The 22,105-nt window shown below is 45.8% G+C and overlaps 1 protein-coding gene across 1 annotated transcript in view; it reads left to right on the top strand.

The window, feature by feature from the left end:
- The window catches only part of DNAH11 (dynein axonemal heavy chain 11), a 293,766-nt gene that overhangs the window by 79,356 nt on the left and 192,305 nt on the right, over window positions 1-22,105 (top strand). The window contains exons 28-29 of the mRNA XM_077808745.1: window positions 343-469; window positions 3,446-3,595. Of these exons, the coding sequence (XP_077664871.1) occupies window positions 343-469; window positions 3,446-3,595 (277 nt within the window). The remainder of the gene's footprint in view (window positions 1-342; window positions 470-3,445; window positions 3,596-22,105) is intronic.

Raw genomic sequence — 22,105 nt, 5'->3', positions numbered from 1 at the left:
CTGAACCGTTTCACCATACTTACCCTAAAAAAATAAGAGGAAATCTTATTATTCCCTGCTTATCTCTGTCTCTCTACTAATTGCTCCTGAACCAATATAGAAAACTTATCTAATTTCCTTTCTACAAATGACCTCTTTCCCACCCCATTCCTCCCTGAGAAGTCTTTGGAGTGTTTCTATAATGGCTTCTTCAGGGTCTTTGGTGGTTTATACCACCAAATCTATCCACTTTTAAATACCCACAACTTAATTCTTATTTTGCAACTTCATAAAAGGAAATTTCCCTTTTTATCATACAATTCTGAAATGTAAATGTCAGTAACATTGTCTTTTTATTTTCAGGCTTTCTCTTTGTGAAAAAGCTCTTGCTGAGTATTTAGAAACCAAACGCTTAGCTTTTCCTCGGTTCTATTTTGTCTCTTCAGCTGATTTACTTGACATCCTCTCAAAAGGAACACAGCCAAGACAGGTAATATTGCTTGCACAGTTTTGCAATTTCATTATGTCCAAAGAAACCCTTCGCAGTATTAATTGTGAGGTGAATATATACGGCTGCTTGCTCCTTTAAAGTATGATTTCACTGTAAACAAAACATAAATATTTGTAAATAATACAGTCACTGCTTGTTTCTTTGTTTTTTGTGGGGAAAAATTGTAAGTGCTTAAACAGGGTGTCACGTTTTCTGGTATGGCTTACAATAAAGAGTGCCAATCTTAGGTCAGACTGTCAGAAAACAGGGAAGACACTCCAAATTGGTGGAATTTCACTAACCCAGTAACAAATGTGTGCTCTGGATTACTATATTAGTCTCACCAAGGAGCCAAAGACAGTCCTCTTAGGCTCTCCAGCCTCTCTTTACTACCCAGACAAACTGCTGCTGTCCTTTGTGATGAAGAGTTATTAAAACCAAAAATCACCTTGCATTAAGTTACTCCCAACCACAAAGGGTTGGTCACTTACCCCAGGTCAATGGATGCTCTGGATCTCACATCTAAGATAATGCTGACAGCCAATTTCTTTAGTAAACTAACTAAAGGTTTATTAGCTAAGAAAAAGAAATGAGTTATTGAGAGGTTAAAGCAGGTAAAATACATTAACAAGTGAGTCAAAGTTTGTAAGTACTAAATCTCTGCTATTATTTTGGAATCTGCTAGTTTTTCATAAGTCTCTCAGGGTTACCTACAGAATAGCTCTAGGGATCTCTGTCCAATCACTCAGTATTCCACCATGTCAGAATCCATCAGTCCAGAGATACAGGATCACTTGTTTCAGAGTAGCAGCTGTGTTAGTCTGTATCCGCAAAAAGAAAAGGAGTACTTGTGGCACCTTAGAGACTAACAAATGTATTTGAGCATAAGTTTTCGTGAGCTACATCCGATGAAGTGAGCTGTAGCTCACGAAAGCTTATGCTCAAATACATTTGTTAGTCTCTAAGCTGCCACAAGTACTCCTTTTCTTTTTGAGGATCACTTGTATAGCTGCCTTCCCCAGAAAGCAATCTGGCTAATGTCTCCATCACAGCATGGGTTTTTCCTTTCTGTTGACTAAATCCAGACTATGTCTGTGGATTTCCCATTGTCGAACACAATGGCCCATGCTTTGAAATTAGCATGCTTCTTCATTTACAGTTCCAAGGCACCAATTCTTTTTATGTATGTATCAGTAATTGGGTTGCACATCAGTGTATTTATTTACAGCAGTCCAAACAATCTTTCATTAGTTTTCATGAAGTTTTACACATTAAGTAAATTGTCATCCTAATACTAATGCACCTTTGATCTAGGTTTCAGAGGGGTTGCCGTGTTAGTCTGTATCAACAACGAGGAGTCCTTGTGGCACCTTAGAGACTAACAAATTTATTTGGGCATAAGCTTTCATGGGCTAAAACCCACATAAATTTGTTAGTCTCTAAGGTGCCACAAAATTCTCGTTGTTTTTTCTTTGATCTAGGATTACCTAATTACAGGATATACTTTACATGTAGTTACATTAATGTGATAACGACAACAGAATACAGATAGGCAAAAACAATACAATCAAATCTCCTTTTGATTTATTCTAACAAATGAATTGGCTTGAACACACAATGACCTTTTAGCATTTCTTTGATATTTACATACACCCTATTGCTCTAGCCTGAGCTGGCTATCTGCTAGACAGCATCATACAGGAAGAAATGAAACAATCTTCAAGGGAGGAAGTGTTTCAAGTGGTGTGCCTTCTCTTACAGGAAATATTACAGATGGCATGTGCACAATATCTCATAGAAAGTCAAAGATGGAAAAGTCCTATGAGATCATCAAGTCCATCCTGCTTGTGGCCCAGCATTTGTTAGAGATCAAATCTCAGGCATGCCACTTGTAACAATGACAAGTAGCTCTGAAAGATCTATGGTGTTTGTTATATTGTCACTGATTGAGCTTCTGACTATTGTACTTGGAATGTTTTTGTAACCATGACTCTGTTTGCTCCCCATAAACTGTAATCTGCCAGGTTGTGTGACAGCTAAAGGCTCATTTATATTGAAGCATCTGCACTTGAATATTTATTCAGAAGCTTTACATCACCTTATCTACAAGCCAGATGGCATCCCAGTAGTGACCATTCCTGCTGCAGCCATTAATTCTCAGGGTATCAGAATTATTTCTGTGCCTTAAGTGCAGCATATTTAGAAGGGATATGATGCCTAAAGCAAGGAATAATACTTTACCAAAGAATAAAGGACTCATGAGACTCAAATAATGATCTTTTAAAAAACACAATCATAAATTCTCATAGCTTCCTTACATAACTAAATCTTATGGACCTGTATCATCTTTAAAACTGCACATTCCAGTAGAGAGACCACTGCCACTGAATTGCCCACTCATGCTAGGATTGTGGCATACGGGCAGGGCAACGAGGAAGTTTTTGCACTACTACGTCTCACGCCACATTTATTTTGTGGACAGTGAACTTCAGTCTCCCTGGCTGTCAGGCTGGCACTTTTTTCCCATGAGCACGGAATGTCTCTTAAGCAAAGCATTCAAATATAGGCCTAGGATCCTGATCTTGCAATCAGGTCTTTGTGGGCAGAGCTCTGCACCTGTGTGGCGTCCTACTGAAGTTAGCTTCCAGCGTAACTTAGAGTAACCGCAGGGCTTCCACGATGTTATGGAGAATTTGGTCTTTATTTCTTGATTATCTTTAAGACCTAAGACAAAAATGCTGGTCCAGTGCTGCTGTCCTGTTTAACTCCTGCTAAGATCAATGCAAGTTCTGTGTGGTGAAGGCCTGTAGAATCAGGATTGTATGCAATTGGGGTGGGTGGGGGGGAAAAGCGAGAGAATGCTTATTTACCTACTTGTCTTAATCCACATAAAGATAAATGTGAATTAAAAATAGAAAATCTGAACAAATGTCTGGTGGTTGATTTTCTTAAACCTGTTATATTGTCTGGGAACAGGTGACCCGTCATCTTACCAAACTTTTTGACAACATTGCTGATCTTCAATTTCAAGATAATAAAGAGAAATCTGCACATATTGCACAGGGGATGTACAGCAAAGAAAAGGAATATGTTCCATTCCATGCAGAATGTGAATGCGTTGGTCAGGTACATTGTGTTGTTTAAACTTCCTTTGAGGGCATTTTTTTCTCTTTGGAGTTGGAGGAGAGGCTAAGTGAATATTCTCTTCTGCTAAACTTACTGAATATTTGGGGGGAAGTACACTGGGTGATGATGGGCACCATATAAAAACATAGGAAACCCCATGTAGAAAAAGGAACACTGCTCCCTGCCTGCAGAGTAGCAGCGCTGGCCCATCTGTGTTCAATTAATTACTTCCCCCAATTTACAAGAGGAAAAAGGAGATTCAGGGAGAGGGCTGCCAATGGGAGGAGGTCAGAGGAGAAATCAGCTGTATATTGTGTTTGTTTGAGACTGTGCTTAGATGGACGGGTTCTTGTGGTGTTGTCTTAACATTAAAACGCACCTCACAGGTGTTGAGATTCTATTCAGAAGGTGACGGTCACGTGATCAGTCTCACACAGATTAACCTGTCACACTTTTTTTCCTGAAGATTAAAAGATACAGACGATGGGGGAGGACGCAGTAGCAGCATTTTGCGCTCTCTCATCAGCAATGATCATGGACTCATAAATGATGATGGCTGAAAAGATATCCTGGGTTTGGACTCCAACTGGTAGCATGGAGCAAGATTTTCCCGTACATGGTTGCTTTTCAAGGATTTTTTCCTAATTTCTTCTTAAACACTTCTAGTGACAGCGTCTATAATACTTCTCTAGGCAGAGCATTCAGTTGCTCTCTTGAATACTGACTGCACTGGTTCACAAAGCAGTACTAAACCCAATCCTGATAGCATGGAAAACTCTCTTTTAATTAGTGAGCTGTAAAGCAAGAGAGTGGCAACCACAGAATGTTCTGTGGATTCACTTTCTGATGTGAAGAGCCTTCCAAACATTGATGGTTGTGGGTTTTTTGTTCAATTTCTGAGTTCCATTCCATTTTAATATACGATTAAGGTCATAGGATTGATGAGGGAAGGATTATGGAAAGGAATGAACCAAATCACAAAAGATTGTATGTATAAGTTTCCCATGGAAGGTTCTGAAAGCCATGTATCTGCGTTGTTCAGAATTAGATTGGATGGTGCATCTTTTCACCTTTACCCTCAGGTATCTATAAAACCTATTTTGCAGGGACAAAAATATAACTCCTCTAGCATCTTTTTTAAAATTACACCAGTACAGAACTTTAATTATTGATGGCATAGCCTCTTCACCTACATAAGCTTAGGATGGGTGCTGTACAGTTTTTCCCACTGGAGACATGGGCCTCCACAAACACATTTGATATTTATGGACCGTCTCTGAGTGTTGGTACTCAGATTGTGTTTGGATGGCTTTAGCTCTTTTAACAAATGGTAACTTCACTGGAATCTAAGGGCCAAGCAACCATGAGATCATTTGTGCAAGAAATGTATCATATAAAGCTGTTTCTTGCATCCTTTATATCTTCATCATATATTGTAATGTGAAGAAGAGCTCTGTTGCTTGAAAGCTGCTTCTCTCACTAACAGAAGTTGGTATGATAAAAGATATTACCTCTCCCACCTTATCTTGCTAATATACTGCGACCGACACAGGTACTGTAACTCTTCGTTCTTCTTTGGGTGATGGCCCCTGTACGGATTCCAGATGTGGGTGTGCATGCGCCCCATGTTTCGGAACCAGAACTTGTACACCGTAGTGTCCATTGACTCGCACTTGTGTCGGCTGCGTGGTGTGTCTGAGGCTTTAAGGGGCTATGTGGGTTGACGCCACTCCAGTTCCCTCTTACCGCCGCATGACCAGGGTCAGCACCCCTGTTCCTCGGTGCTCTTAGCTTGCTAGTAGAACTCTTTGTCCATTCTTGCCTTCCGTGGATAGGTTTCCAGTTTTTTCTAGTATACAGTCATTAGTTTTTTGTTCTGCTGTTGGATTTCTTCCCCTCAAGGGGTGTCCCTGTGCACACATCCTGCCCTTCTGGGGTCTATGTCCTGGCAGGCCGGCTTCAAGAACTGTGCCTCATGCCTGCGTTCCTTCTCTGTGACAAGCACCACCGTTGCCTCTATTCCTTTGGCAATGTCCACATCGTCGCCCACTGCTCCATCTGCCACTCAGTCCTGCCTCACACTCAGGAAGCAAGAGAACTCCGCCTCCACAAGTATCTGATGGATGAAGCTATGTGCCCACGTGCACAGTTGGAACCGGGACCAGCAGATCCACTGGAACTGTGACTGTCACTACTAGTGAGAGTCCCGCCTCCCTCCCATCGCCACTACCCGTGGTGCCGCTACAACCGTAGAAACACCGTGCACATTAGAAGCATAGCCATGGGCATAAGGGTCGTGGCCCTGCCCGTGCTCCACCCTGAGGACCTGCTTCCACTTGTCCTCTTTCCCCGAGGCCCCATCCTTGCTCCACATCTTCCCATCCCCTCTCTGCCCTCATGGGGGCTTTGGGGGAGGGGGTGAAGAGGCATGTGCAAATGGTGAGTGGCCGGGCAGGTGGGGAGATCGGGGGGGCAGGCAAAGAGGTGTGAGAGGTCAGTGGAGGGCCTTGGGAGAAGGGGCCATATAGGGCCGGTGGTGGAGTGTGGGCATGGCTTCAGAGGGAGGGGGCCAAGCAGGGGTAGGCCTCGGTGCAGGGCCATGGTCTGCGGCCATGGTCCGCGCACATCCAGCCTTCCCAAATGGAGGAATCACGTGCCACCCATGGTCAGGGCCCTCCCGGACTGCTCTCCTGATACATGAGGCCATCCTCTACCCAGCCCAGGCAGTCTGACACACCCCGGCTTCCTGTGTTCCCACCCTGAAGCACGCTGAATGCCGCTACTTCCTCTTATCTAAAGGTATGGATTTCCTATTCACTCATCCCCCTCCCAATTCGCTTGTGGTCCATGCAGCGACTGAGCATGCCCGACAGCAACACCTCAAGGCCACTCCTCCAGTCTGGGTGGCAAAGAAGTTGGACTTTTTGGGGTGCAAGATTTACTTCCCTGTCAATTACCAGCCATCTTGGCAAAATATGATTTCCTATCCTATTCTAATCTAGCAGAGTTCCAGCCCTTCTGGTGGACAAACAGCAGGACTTGCAGGTGTTACTTGATGAGGGTAAGCTCATCGCCAAGGTGGCCCTTCAGGCTGCAAGTCAATGCCCTTGACACTGCATCCTACGCTCTGGCAACTGCTGTTGTTCTCTGCCGGAATTCTTGACTCCAGCCCTCCAGCTTCCTTAAGGAGGTCCAGACAACCCTTGAGGACCTCTCCTTTGACAACCACAAGCTTTTCAGCCACAGTATGGACAAATCCTTCCACTCTTTTAAAGAATTCCCATGCCACCGTACGTTCACTCAGCATTTACACCCTGGCTCTGACCTACTGATAGCAGAGACCGTCTTTCCACCCCCATCTCTGATCCACCTACCAGCCCTACTTTCAATACTCATGGAAGGCCTCTCGCCATTGCCAACATACCCAGTGACCCCATTATTCTGCCACTTCCACCGCCTCGGCCCAACTTCACTGTCATCCAAGCAGCCCTTTTGATTCCCCCTTCAAGACCCATGAACCACCTCACACCCTTCCTGCAGCATCCCATATCATCTTCAGGGGCTGTCTTGCCATGTTCACCCACAATTGGGGCAAGATCACCACTGATCAATGGGTACTTGACGTCATCTGTCAGGTACTAGATAGAGTTCCACTCGTTCCCCCCCCCATGTCACCCACCCGTTGTGGGGATCCTTCCTGTCATAGTTTCCTCTAAGAAGAGGCACAGACACTCCTCTGGAGAGGCTCCGACGAATGCATCCGCCACCATTACCATAGCCGTGGATTCTATTCCCCTTATTACTTCGTGCCGCCAAAGGGCAAAGTCGCCTCATACGCGACTTCGCCAGTGCCCCTCCCTCCTTGGCTGCATGGCAGCCTGCACCTCCATTACTCCTCGTGCCTGCCTGCATATCTGCTTCCTCCAACTGTAGCTCCAGTAGATTTACAAGATGGTTCAGATGGACCACTTGGGCAAACATATTCTGCTTCCCCCTTCTGTTCTCGCTTCCCTCATGTGGTGGACCAACCCATCAAAGGTCCTAGATGGCATCCTGTTCGTTCTCCCCGCACCACTCTCACCACGGACATCTCCCTTGTTGGGTGGGATGCTGATCTGGAGGGCTGTTTGGCTCAAGGCATCTGGACACTGCAAGTAGCATGGATGCACATCAATATATTGGCATTTCAGGCTGCCCCTTATCAGATCCTGCCATGTTCAACTGAGCTTAAGAACAGGTTTGCAGAGTTGGAAAATGAAGAAGGGGCTCAGCAGGTAGTCACTGAAGGTGGAAGGGCAAGGAAGAAGAGAAGAGTGGCTAGTCCTATAGGAAAAGGGGAAGTGTCACTGGAGACTACACCAAATATGAGCCCCAGGAGGATACAGGATGGGTTGAAGAGGATCACAAGGGAGAATAGGAATGGAAAGAACTTGCAGCCAGAGGGAACAGGGGATAGACTGATAGATAGGAGAATAGCATCGTCACCTGGAAAAGGCAGGTCTATGTGATTGGGGACTCTTTGCTGAGAAGAATAGACAGGCTTGTAACCAGAGCTGATCCAGAGAATAGAAGGGTGTGCTGTCTTCCAGGTGCTAAGATACAGGATATAGACCTGAAGTTGAAAAGGATCCTAAAGGGAGCAGGAAAGAATCCCCTAATTATCCTTCATGTGGGAACAAATGATACGGCTAGATTCTCGCTGGAAAGTGTTAAGGGAGACTATATTAGGCTGGGGAAGACGCTTAAGGAAATCGAGGCTCAGGTGATCTTCAGTGGGATTCTGCCTGTTCCTAGAGACGGGCAACAAAGGTGTGACAAGATTATGACTATCAACAGATGGCTTAGGCAGTGGTGCTATAAGGAGGGCTTTGGGATGTATGGCCACTGGGAGGCATTCATGGACAGAGGACAGTTCTCTCGGAATGGACTTCATCTGAATAGGGAAGGAAATAGACTTCTAGGATGGAGGCAGGCACAACTGATTGAGAGCTTTAAACTAGGAATTTGGGAGAGATGGTGGGGAGATGTCCAGGTAATCTCCATGCTGGATTTTAGCATTGTGAGGGAAGAAAACGAAGTAAGAAAGGATACAGCCGTGGGTAGGAGAACGTATATAAGGAGGAAGGGCAGTGTGGATTCCAGTCTAATAGGTTATACTGGCTGTAGAATGACCGTGCCTAATAGGGTACAGAATGTGAGCGAGGCCAAACAGCAAAAATGAAGATGTTTGTACACCAGTGCGGGGAGCCTCAGTAACAAAATGGAGGAACTAGAGCTACTGGTGCAGGAAGTGAAACCAGATTTTATAGGGAAAACAGAAACATGGTGGAATAGTAGTCATGACTGGACTACAGGTATTGAAGGGTATGTGCAGTTTAGGAAAGACCGAAATAAAGGTAAAGGTGGTGGAGTAGCATTGTATATCAGTGATGAGGTAGAATTTAAAGAAATATAGAATGGATAAGACAGAGTCTGTCTGCGTAAAAATTACATTGAGGAAGAAAACTACTAGCGCCTCCCCTGGGATAGTGCTTAAGGTGTGCTATAGACCGCCGGGATCTAATTTGGATATGGATAGAGCCCTCTTCAATGTTTTTAATGAAGTAAATACTAATTGAAACTGCGTGATCATGGGAGACTTTAACTTCCCAGATATAGACTGGAGGATGAGCGCTAGTAATAATAATAGGGCTCAGATTTTCCTAGATGCGATAGCTGATGGATTCCTTCATCAAGTAGTTGCTGAACCGATTAGAGGGGATGCCATTTTAGATTTGGTTTTGGTGAGTAGTGAGGACCTCATAGAAGAAATGGTTGTAGGGGACAACCTTGGTTCAAGTGATCATGAGCTAATTCAGTTCAAACTGAACGGAAGGATTAACAAAAATAGATCTGCAACTAGGGTTTTTGATTTCAAAAGGGCTGACTTTCAAAAATTAAGGAAATTAGTTAGGGAAGTGGATTTACTTGAAGAATTTATGGATCTAAAGGCAGAGGAGGCCTGGGATTATTTAAATCAAAGCTGCAGAAGCTAACTGAAGCTTGCATCCCAAGAAAGGGGAAAAAATTCATAGGCAGGAGTTGTAGACCAAGCTGGATGAGCAAGCATCTCAGAGAGGTGATTAAGAAAAAGCAGAAAGCATTTAATATTTAATACAGGGAGTTGAAGATGGGAGGGATCAGCAAGGAAAGCTACCTTATTGAGGTCAGAACATGTAGGGATAAAGTGAGACCGGCTAAAGTCAAGTAGAGTTGGACCTTGCAAAGGGAATTAAAACCAATAGTAAAAGGTTCTACAGCCATATAAATAAGAAGAAAACGAAGAAAGAAGACATGGGACCGCTAAACACTGAGGATGGAGTGGAGGTCAAGGATAATCTAGGCATGCCCAATATCTAAACAAATACTTTGCCTCAGTCTTTAATAAGGCTAAAGAGGATCTTAGGGATAATGGTAGCATGACAAATGGGAATGAGGATATGGAGGTAGATATTACCATATCTGAGGTAGAAGCGAAACTCAAACAGCTTAATGGGACTAAATCGGGGGGCCCAGATAATCTTCATCCAAGAATATTAAAGGAATTGGCACATGAAATTGCAAGCCCATTAGCAAGAATTTTTAATGAATCTGTAAATTCCGGGATTGTACCGTATGACTGGAGAATTGCTAACATATTTCCTATTTTTAAGAAAGGAAAAAAAAAAGTGATCCGGGTAACTAGAGGCCTGTTAGTTTGACATCTGTAGTATGCAAGGTCTTGGAAAAAATTTTGAAGGAGAAAGTAGTTAAGGACATTGAGATCAATGGTAAATGGGACACAATACAACATGGTTTTACAAAAGGTAGATCGTGCCAAACCAACCTGATCTCCTTCTTGGAGAAAGTAACAGATTTTTTTAGACAAAGGAAACGCAGTGGATCTAATTTACCTAGATTTCAGTAAGGCATTTGATACCGTGCCACATAGGGAATTATTAGTTAAATTGGAAAAGATGGGGATCAATATGAAAATTGAAAGGTGGACAAGGAATTGGTTAACAGGGAGACTACAGCAGGTCCTGCTGAAAGGTGCACTGTCAGGCTGGAGGGAGGTTATCAGTGGAGTTCCTCAGGGATCGGTTTTGGGACCAATCTTATTTAATCTTTTTATTACTGACCTCGGCACAAAATGTGGGAGTGTGCTAATAAAGTTTGCAGATGATACAAAGCTGGGAGGTATTGCCGATTTAGAGAAGGACCGGGAAATCATACAGGAAGATTTGGATGACCTTGTAAACTGGAGTAATAGTAATAGGACGAAATTTAATAGTGAGAAGTGTAAGGTTATGCATTTAGGGATTAATAACAAGAATTTTAGTTATAAGCTGGGGACGCATCAATTAGAAGTAATGGAGGAGGAAAAGGACCTTGGAGTATTGGTTGATCATAGGATGACTACGAACCGCCAATGTGATATGGCCGTGAAAAAAGCTTATGCGGTCTTGGGATGCATCAGGCGAGGTATTTCCAGTAGAGATAAGGAGGTTTTAGTACTGTTATACAAGGCACTGGTGAGACCTCATCTGAAATACTGTGTGCAGTTCTGGTCTCCTATGTTTAAGAAGGATGAATTCAGACTGGAACAGGTACAGAGAAGGGCTACTAGGATGATCCGAGGAATGGAAAGCCTGTCTTATGAAAGGAGACTCAAGGAGCTTGGCTTGTTTAGCCTAACTAAAAGAAGGTTGAGGGGAGATATGATTGCTCTCTATAAATATATCAGAGGGATAAATACCGGAGAGGGAGAGGAATTATTTAAGCTCAGTACCAGTGTGGACACAAGAACAAATGGATATAAGCTGGTCATTGGGAAGTTTAGACTTGAAATTAGACGAAGGTTTCTAACCATCGGAGGAGTGAAGTTTTGGAATAGGCTTCCAAGGGAAGCAGTGGGGACAAAAGATCATCTGGCTTTAAGATTAAACTCGATAGGTTTATGGAGGAGATGGTATGATGGGATAACATGATTTTGGTAATTAATTGATCTTTAAATATTCATGGTAAATAGGCCCAATGGCCTGTGATGGGATGTTAGATGGGGTGGGATCTGAGTTACTACAGAAAATTCTTTTCTGGGTATCTGGCTGGTGAATCTTGCCTATATGCTCAGGGTTTAGCTGATCACCATATTTTGGGTCGGGAAGGAATTTTCCTCCAGGGCAGATTGAAAGAGGCCCTGGAGGTTTTTCGCCTTCCTCTGCAGCATGGGGCACGGGTCACTTGCTGGAGGATTCTCTGCTTCTTGAAGTCTTTAAACCACGATTTGAAGACTTCAATAGCTCAGACGTAGGTGGGAGGTTTATTGCAGGAGTGGGTAGGTGAGATTCTGTGGCCTGCGTTGTGCAGGAGGTCGGACTAGATGATCATAATGATCCCTTCTGACCTTAGTATCTATGAATCTATGAAACTGCAGTCCAACAAAATGGTGATTGTATAGTTCAACAAGCAAGGCAGTGCCCGGTCCCCCTCCCTCTGCACGGAGGCCATCGTCCTCCTGAACTGGTGCCTCCGGCACAAGGTCACCCTTCATGCCATGCACCTCCCAGGCACCAGCAACTCTCTGGCAGACATGCTCAGCAGGTCCTGCTATGCAAATCACGAGTGTAAGCTCCATGAACCCATGCTTCGCTTGGTCTTTTGCCAATGGGGCATACCAGGTGACAGCCACAAACCACAAATATCCCCTTTTCTGCTCCAGAGGAGCCCTTGGACCGCGATCACAGGGTGATACCTTCTCCTTCCCTGGACCACCGAACTCTGCTATACCTTCCTGCCCATTTCCCTGCTCCTGCAAATCCTGCACAAGGTGCGATGGGATCATGTTACCGTCATTCTCATAGCCTCCTCCTGGCCTTGCCAGTATTGGTTCACCATCTCCTCCACCTCTTCACTTGCCCCCTAAATCTGCCTTCCCACCCTCCTGAATCTTCTCTCACAGGCATACAGCTCCACCTCACGGCCTGGTATTTGGATGAGGCTCACTTGTAGACAGGGAGTGCTCTGCCTCTGTGCATGACATCCTCACTACAGCAGTTGGTCATCTATTAGATCCCGCTACCAAGCTAAATGATGACACTTCACCGACTGGGTGCACCACCACTACTATCCTCTGGACTTCCATCTCCATTCCCATGCTCCTGGCCTACCTTCTGCACCTTTGACAGATGGGCCTCACACATTCCTCTGTTCATGTCCACCTGGCGACACGCAGTGCCTTTCTCCCCACTGTGGATGGGTTTTCCATCTTCACTCACCCAAGCACTGCCCACTTCTTTCACAGTCTTCTAAATGCCTTCCCATCCATGTGGAAGCCTACCCCCTCTTAGGACCTGAATCTCATCCTCCCTGCCCTCACTAAACCATCCTTGTACATGCATCGAAGTAGGTATTCACCCACAAAAGCTTATGCTCCAAAACGTGTGTTAGTCTAAAAGGTGCTACAGGACTCTTTGCCTCTTAAACCATTCTTCTCACCCATCTTAACCTGCTCTCTCACCCATCTTGCCATGAAAGTGATCTTTTTGGTGGCTATCACCTCAGCACGATGGGTTAGTGAGCTGGCAGCATAATGACCAACCTGCCCTTTACTCTCCTTCACAAAGTGCTAGGAAACTGTCCTGCATCCCTGTAGCATTCATGCAAGGTTCATACGCTTGGCAACATTCAGGGCACACCCGGAGTGTTGTGTAGGAGCTGTGCACACACGGCTCCTCTCAAGGGCATGAACCTTGGAATCTCGCCCAGATGACATGAACCGTGGGAAGCCTCCCAGAACTGGGCTTAAGGCCCGAGAGCAAGGAATGCGGTAGCTAGAAATTGGTAAATAAGAATATTATACAAAGCCAGTGTATTCCTTTTATCTGTTGGAGTATGTAATGCGCGGGGGGAGAGAGGGTGGAAAAGCTGACAGGCAGACCAGCCCGTCGGCAGACCAGCCTGCTTGCTTGCTTAAAGCTTGTCCTGTCTTGTATTTGAACCGCAACAACTGGCGCCCAAACGTGGGGCCCTCAGCACTCACCTCGCCCGGCAAGGGTTTCAGACGCGTCACTCATCCGCCTCACGGATCCCGGTGAGTATTTTTTGTTGTGGTAAGTATGGGAAGCTCCCTCTCTGCTTTGCAAGTGCAACACCGTAATGAGCTACAGTATTTGCTGCGTAAGGCTCAGCATGACTGCCCCGCTCGAGAACTCACTCTCCTGCTACAGGAGGTGAGTGCCCAATGCCCATGGTATCCTGAAGCCAGAACTCTTAAGCTAGCGGACTGGGAGCAGTTGGGCCAGATATTGCACAAAGAGCCTCGGGCACCCGTGCAGGCTTTACATGCCTGGCACCTCTGCCGCGACGCAGTACAGCGTGTTGCCTCGGAAAGGCCCTCCCTCGCGCCAATAGAGAGGCTGGTGATCTCGCCACTCCCGTCCGCTCCTGCAGCCATCCCCCCTCTTGGCGATGCGATACAGTGTGTCGCCTCGGAAAGACCCTCTCCCGCGCCAATAGAGGGGCTGCCGATCTCGCCACCCCCGTCCACTCCTGCAGCCATCCCTCCCACTGCTTCGCCCCCAGTGCCTCAATTACTGCCGCCTCCTTTGACTTCCCATCTGGAGCCGGTGAGTGGTCGCCGTCCCCCCATGGGGCCCCATGCTCCGGGGCCCCCCGGGGGGTCATCCGCGTCTGCTCAGGGGCTTTCGCTGGTGCAACAAATGGTTCATGCAGCGAAGACTCGCCCAGATCTTACAGCAGAGGAATTAGCTGATCTGGTCTCAGTTTGCCCGGTGACCTGGCAGGATGATGGCCAGGGCAACCAGCTTGCAAACTGGGTCAGTTTGCCTTACTCGGTGATCAGAGAGGTAAAGAAAGCGATTCGCGAGTTCGGCCTCACTAGCACGTATGTACGTGGTCTCCTTGAAGGGCTAGATACTGGGTACACCCTGGTCCCTGAAGATTGGAAGGCGCTGTTGCGCATGATGCTGACGCCCAGTCAGTATGTTATTTGGCTTAGTGACTATCGGCAGATGGCGGAATGCCAAGCCCAGGTATATATAGTGCAAGGTGTCACTTACGAGCAGTTGGCAGGGGAGGGCCAGTTTGCTACCATTCAGATGCAGTCTTCCCCATTATTTCCACCTGCGCTCAGCATGCCTTCCGGAAGGTCCTGGATTCAGGCAGGCCTACTAAAAGCTTTGCCAGTATCCGTCAGGGTGCATCAGAGTCCTTTATGGATTTTACCAACAGATTGCAGGAGGCTATCCTCCGACAGGTGAATAGCCCTGCAGCAGCTCAGGAGATTCTGTTAAAAATGGCGGCTGAAAATGAGAACGAGGATTGCCGCCGTGCTCTCCAGGCGGCACAAAACGCTGGCGTTCTAGAGCTGTCGGACATGCTGTGGGCGTGCCAAAACATCGAAACTCAGGCACATAAAGCTGGAGTTCTGGCCGCCGCCCTGCGGAAAAGCGGGAAGCAGGGGAAGCGTTGTTATCGCTGTGGTAAGGAGGGTCACTTTCAGTGGGAGTGCCGCTCATCGACGGCGCCCGCTCACTCCTCAAAGAAGTGCCCCAAGTGTCGGAAGGGCTATCACTGGGCTAATCAGTGTCGTAGCGGGTCGGGAAACCGCACGACGGGTCCCCCCCGAACCCAGGGTCTTGGGTCACAGTCTCTAAACCAGGAGGCCGTGTCCTTGCTACGATCCGCCCTTTTGTGCTCCCTGTCCACCTCAATATTTGGGGCCGTGACTTACTTGTAAAGCTGGACACCACCCTCGATATTAATATATAATGGCCCAAAACCCTCCCCCACCCACCTTGTCCTCCGCATTACCATTGGTATGGCAATCCTTAGAGCCTGTATGGATTGACCAGTGCCCCCTCCCCCTAGAAAAACTGAAAGCGCTTCATTCACTTGTACAACAACATTTGCATGCACTGCACTTGGAGAGCTCCACTAGTCCTGGAAACACCCCGGTGTTCGTTATTAAGAAAAAATCTGGTGCATGGAGGCTGTTACACAATTTAAGGGAAATAAATGCATCCAACCCATGGGCCCCTTGCAGTTTGGGTTGCCGAACCCGAATTTAATTCCTCAAACCAATCAGCTTTGTGTGTTAGATTTAAAAAATTGTTTTTTCACAATCCCGCTTTGCCCACAAGATCACGAAAAATTCGTGTTTACGGTGCCAGAATACAATAATCAGCGACCCTCTTAAAGGTATCAGTGGAAGGTCTTGCCCCAGGGAATGCAAAATAGTCCAACCTTGTGTCAACTTTTTGTGGATCGGGACCTCGCCCCTTTTCGTGCCTGATACCCCACACTAAAGGTCTACCATTATATGGATGACATTTTGCTTAGCGGTCCCCAGGTCACAGCACAACAGCTTGAATATTTGTCCCAGATTCTCAGCCAAAATGGCCTGTTAGTGGCACCAGAAAAAATCCAACGCTCTTATCCCTACCAGTATCTCGGGCATAAGGTTTTACAAACCTATGCTGCCCCTGTTCGCCCGGAAGTGGTTCTACCCCAACCCCTAACCCTCGTTCAATTACAACAAATTTTGGGTCATTTAAATTGGATTCGACCCTACTTCCGTCTCCCCACATCGATGCTGCAGCCGTTGTTCGAGCTCCTATGTGGAGCTCGGGCACTGGGCGCAGTTATTGCCATCACTGAGGAGCACTTTGCCTGCATTCGACACATCAATGCAGTGTTGAGTCAGCAGTTTGTGGATAGACTTACTGAGGTTCGTCCCCTGCGGTTGGTTCTCCTTGCCACCCCTCATACGCCTACTGCTGCTCTGCTTGTACCTCGTACAGACACAGCCGTCTCTATCATAGAGCGGATATATTTGTCATCCACTCCTCCTCGGAACATTTATCCTTATTTAGACGCCCTGTCCGATCTTGTTCGTAAAGCCTGCTACCGTGCAGTGCAACTCACGGGCACTGATTTAGTTGCCATTGTTTTCCCCTTATCATGTAGTGAATTTGATTCCTTGTATCACACCTCCTTGGCTTGGCAGGTTGCTCTTGTGATTATGTGGGAGAGATCTCCTATAATCCCCCAAAAGATCCTCGGTTGGTGATCACACAAAAGGTACCACTAATCGTACATCATCTTAGCCGCTCTCGACCTATTGTTTCAGCTATCACTCTTTTTACTGATGGCTCTCCACATCGCGGTGTTGTCACCTATCAATTAGGTGACCCCCCTCGTTGGCATTCTCGTTTTACGTTGCCCCAGCGTTCCGCGCAGCGCTCAGAACTGGCTGCTGTTATTTTGGCCTTTCAACTTTTTGCTGATTGTCCCTTTAATTTAATCGTGGACACGCATTATGTTTATCAGGTAATTGATCATTTACCCCTTGCCCTTATTACCCCTCAGGTCGATGTGGACCTTCTTCACCTGTTTTTGTCCTTACAGTATCTCCTCACCACTCGTAATTTCCCTTATTTTGTTGCTCATATTTGCAGTCACACCCCCCTGCCTGGGCTGCTCACTGAAGGTAATGCGCACGCTGATCGCGCATTACGTGGTCAGGTAAATTCCCTTTTTTCTGACCCCATTGAAAGCCATTCTTTTTTTCATCAGTCTGCCTCTGTTTTGGCCCGACAGTTTCACATTCCTGCTGATCATTCACATTCTATTGTTCGTTCCTGCCCCCACTGTGCCGCTGCTGTCCCTACCTTTTCTTATGCTGTTAACCCCAGAGGTACCGCAGCGAATCAGCTGTGGCAAATGGATGTCACTCACGTGCCACAATTCCGCCCCTATTCGTTTTTACATGTTTCCATTGATACCTATTCGGGATTTCTCTGGGCGACCCCACAGCGTGGGGAAGACACTCCCAAAGTTATTCACCATTTGCTAGCCTGTTTAGCTGTTATGAGTCACCCGAGCCAGATAAAAACGGATAATGCTCCAGCCTATTGCTCCACAGCCCTATCCACCTTTTGTGCCCAATGGGACGTCTGTCTCAAACACGGGATCCCTTATAATTCCACAGGCCAAGCTATTGTTGAACGTGCAAATTGCACGCTAAAAACGTTGCTTGACAAACAATTAAAACAAGGGGAGCTGCGTCTCTGAACCTTAGGAGATATTCAGCAACAATTGCATATCCTTTTGTTTACTTTAAATAATTTAATGCTGAATGCAGATCAGCAGACCCCCGCGGATCGGCATTTTCATAAGTCCGAGGTACTGGAAAGACCGCGTGTCTATTACCGTCAGCTGCCCGATCCGCAATGGTTGGGCCCAGTACCTTTAATTACTTGGGGTCGGGGATATGCTGCTGTGTCTCTCCCTGCAGGACCGTTGTGGGTTCCGGCCTGGTGTGTGCGACCGGCAATAAAACAGCATGGCGTGGCACCATGGGCTGTCGAACCCCATACCGGAGTTTCAGCTGACCTTGGAGGAGAATGCGGTGCCTCCCGGGTCGACAATGGCGGGACGGAGACGGAGGAGACGTAGCGTCCCAAGTCAGCCCGTGACATGGGGAGCAGTGAAAGTATTGGTCGCCGCGGCTCAACGAAGACTGGCAGCAAACCAACAGCCAGAGACTCCTGAGACTCAGTTTGTGGCCATTCTCGCCCAAATCACTGCTAATTCTGTATTGATTGTGTGCCTTATGTGCCTGCTATTTCCTGTAGGGGTTGACTCGGTAGCGCCTCCTCTGTTACGGGCCCGAATGACATAAAACCTATGGGAAAGATTAGCTTCAATAGCAAATGTTACCCACTTTTGTTTGTTTGATTTTGTAGCAGCTGAAGAATTGTTAGGTACGTGCCTTATTCCAGTATGTCATCACCCTGAGGAAATAGGGAATGAGATGATGCTCGCTGCTTACGCGAACCTCTCTTCCCAGTACTCTAGCATGGCTAATTGGGGCCCGGCCAACTACACTTTACCTTCTTGGGCTTATTTTTTTGCTGTTGCTGTGTGCAATGTATTTCCTTTTTGTTAAGGCTTCGTCGAGACCCGCCCTGGCAGGCTCCATGAGTTATACCTTGTCTGTCCGGGAGTTAATATGGTTTGCAAAAGCAAATTGATGGCTACCATGAGATGGCCGAGCACAAATAAACAAAAAAGGAGGGGATGTAGCATTCATGCAAGGTTCATGCACTTGGCAACATTCAGAGCATACCCGGAGTGTTGTGTAGGAGCAGTGCACACATGGCTCCTCTCAAGGGCATGAACCTTGGAATCTTGCCCAGATGACATGAACCGTGGGAAGCCTCCCAGAACTGGGCTCAAGGGCCGAGGGCAAGGAATGCGGTAGATAGAAATTGGTAAATAAGAATATTATACAAAGCCAGTGTATTTCTTTTATCTGTTGGAGTATGTAGTGCGCAGGGGGAGAGAGAGAAATAAAGGAGAGGGTGGAAAAGCTGACAGGCGGACCAGCCCGTCGGCAGGCCAGCCTGCTTGCTTGCTTAAAGCTTGTCCTGTCTTGTATTTGAACCGCAACACACCCCAAATTTCTCCCCAAGATGGCCTCCCTGTTCCACCTAAACCAGTGCATACACCTTCCAATCTTCTACCCTAATCTGCACATCTCCCCCAGGGCACAAACACTGCACTTTCTTGATGTCTGCCAGGCACTGGCCTTTTATCTCCATCGCACCCGCACCTTCCATGTCTCGCCCTGGCTCTTCCTCACCATCATGGAGCACTGCCGGGGCCATGCCCTCTCCTTGCAACATCTCTCCAAATGGCTCTCCCATTGTACTGAGGAACACTAGGTGCTCTCTCACATTTCTCTCCCCCGCCCCCGGAGTCATAGCCCACTCCACGTGGGTGCTTGTGGCCATGTTGGCCTTTCTCATGAGCATACTGTGGCAGGACACCCCTGTGGCGGATGCAGCAGTCGGCCACGCCATCCTACAGACTGCTTGCAAGTCTGTGAACCCACCTCCACGCTAAGCACTGCTTGCTACTCTCCCACATCTGGAATCCATATAAGGACCATTACTCGAAGAAGAAGAGCAGGTTACTTACTGTAACTGGAGGTTCTTCAAGATGTGTGGTCCCTATTTGGATTCCAATACCTGTCCTCCGTACCCTCTGCTGCTGCCTCCCATTGTTTGTGGGTAAGAGGGACCTGGAGCGGCATCGACCCGCTCAGCCTCTTAAAACCTTGGATGTGCCTTGTGGTCAATGCACGATGCACATACGGGTCAGTGGACATTTCTACAAACAGTTCTAGCTCCAGCACATGGTATGCATGAACACCCACATCTGGAATCCAAATAGGGACCACTCATCTTGAAGAATCTTCAGTTACAGTAAGTAATCTCCTCTTCCTGAGCATACTTATTGACATTTATGTTCCAAAATATATTTAATAGTAGAAAGTAGGAAGACATGCTGCGTTTAGACACTTGGGGCTATCTAAAAGACAGGTTATGTTACATTAGATGTCTGGGAAACCTAATAACACCACATGTGCTGTCAAAAAAATATGCACCATAAATTTTGAGCCCAGCGGCTCTGAGTAAAGGCAAGTATGGGCAACAAATAAAAAATGAGTCAAGGTAATAGAGCCCAAAAACAAAAGGGACAAATGCAAAGTAGAAGCTACTTGTGTGTTGTTTGTGCACAAAAACTACTTTTGGTTATGTGGTTAGTATGAAAAGGAGAGTTACAACAAGATGGAAAGCCTGCTTCGGTCAACTACTTTAGAGAAATTAATCTTCATGTGATTCTTCAGTGCTATCGAGATCAATATCTGTCTGTGTTTTCAGCCATGTAACTGTTTTTGGGACAGTTTCAACTTGGAAATCCACATATCTTAAGGCTTTCTACACGTCTTTTTTTTCTTCTTCTTCTTTTTTTGGATTTCAAATACCCTTGTTCCTTATTTATTTAGAACAGATCCTTTTCTCTCTCATTGTCCCTTGTTAGATTTGCGTGTGTGTAACCCTAATCTACTGATAGGGAAACAAGCACATTTAATCAAAATATCTGTCTTGATCTTTTAATTTTTGCAATAATTGGAGAAACGTCACCATATAAGCCACTTATTGATCAAAATGCATTGTTATCTCCTTTCTCATCAGTTTGTTGCCTGGAAGGAGAGAGAAGTAGTTAGTTGATTCTATCTCAACCTTTATGTCAGTCATTTTCTTTTTCGTTTATTGTTAGAGGCTCTCCCCTGCCTTTTGTGGTGTGGATTGGCAGATGGTGTTGCCTTAATGAGGGATCCTTGTTCATGTCCTGGCCCAGTTTCCTTCATCTCTCCATTTTCTCACTTCTTATCCCTTTCTGTTTCTGTTCTCTTTTTGTTTTGATTGAGTGTTGTGATATTTTTTTCCCTCCCTCTCTTCCTTGGTGATAGCCTCCCCATTTTCCTTCCAGGGTAGTTTTCCTTCCTTGTTCTCTACTCACAGAAACTTACATGCCGCTCAGAGAAGCGGTTTCCATTAGGGATCCCCTGGGCTGCTGCATGAGCCTGTAGCCCTATATATGTGAGCTGTTCTTGCTGCCAAACACATTATGGGAGCTTCCATGAAACAAATATAGGGAAAGTAGGTGGTTTTCAAAAAGCAGTGGCTGGGAAGGGATGGGGACAGGATGGATCGAAGGTCATGCAGCTTTCTGAGGTAAGTTTGTGCTATTTCCTTCTACCTCTCCCCACACCCTACTTAGACAGGCACCAGTCAAACTGGAAAATACTGTTGCACACCCTGAAACCTTTAAAGAATATTTTATGTCTTCAATTAGCGATCATGTATACTTGGCAAGGAAAGTTGAAATGACACTTGACACTGCATAATCTGTAAATACAAACAGAACATGTAAGCAGATATTAGTCTGTGATCAAACTTAATTTTAAGCCTTTTATCGCACCCAAAAATAATTTTCTTTCAGTAAGGTTAAATTTCAGACAATCAGGTTAAATTCCTTAATGCTACTGAAACTGAGAAATGAAAACCATGGAGACAAATAACTATTAGCTAAAACTACAAGCACTAATTTAAAGAAAGTTATGTTTTCCAACTGAAGAAAAAATACATAGTTCTTGTTAAATATACACCATAATTCTTGTAAATGTGTTTAATTTTAGGGGGAAATGTATGTGACTAGAATGCTTCACCTATATTTGGTGTTCTTATGGTTATGTTCCTTTTTTTTGTACAGGAGGCTGCCAAGATCTATAGCACCAGTTTTTCGGCCGAATATTTTGACTGGTTTTCTAAGTCCATGTAGTTCTTTGGTGTTCATTGCACAATAATTGTTTCCATACTCTTTTAAAAAAAAAAAAAAAAAAGTGGGACAGGATTAATGATGGGATACACACAGAACCTAGTTGGGTAGCATCTGAAAGTAGTTACCATCTGGTGACGGTTGAATGACAAGAATTTGTTGGTCTTGATCCACTGCCCATATTAGACAAGAGTTCACATTAGAAAACTGCTCTCACAACTGGAACTAATTGGCAACCTTGTTGGTTGTCAGAGACTGAACATGCAAGGTGGCTCA

This window comes from Eretmochelys imbricata, chromosome 2 (assembly GCF_965152235.1).
Source record: "Eretmochelys imbricata isolate rEreImb1 chromosome 2, rEreImb1.hap1, whole genome shotgun sequence".
Classification (NCBI taxonomy): domain Eukaryota; kingdom Metazoa; phylum Chordata; order Testudines; family Cheloniidae; genus Eretmochelys; species Eretmochelys imbricata.
Note: the sequence above shows the minus strand (reverse complement) of the source record. Positions and strands in the feature narration are given on the sequence as shown.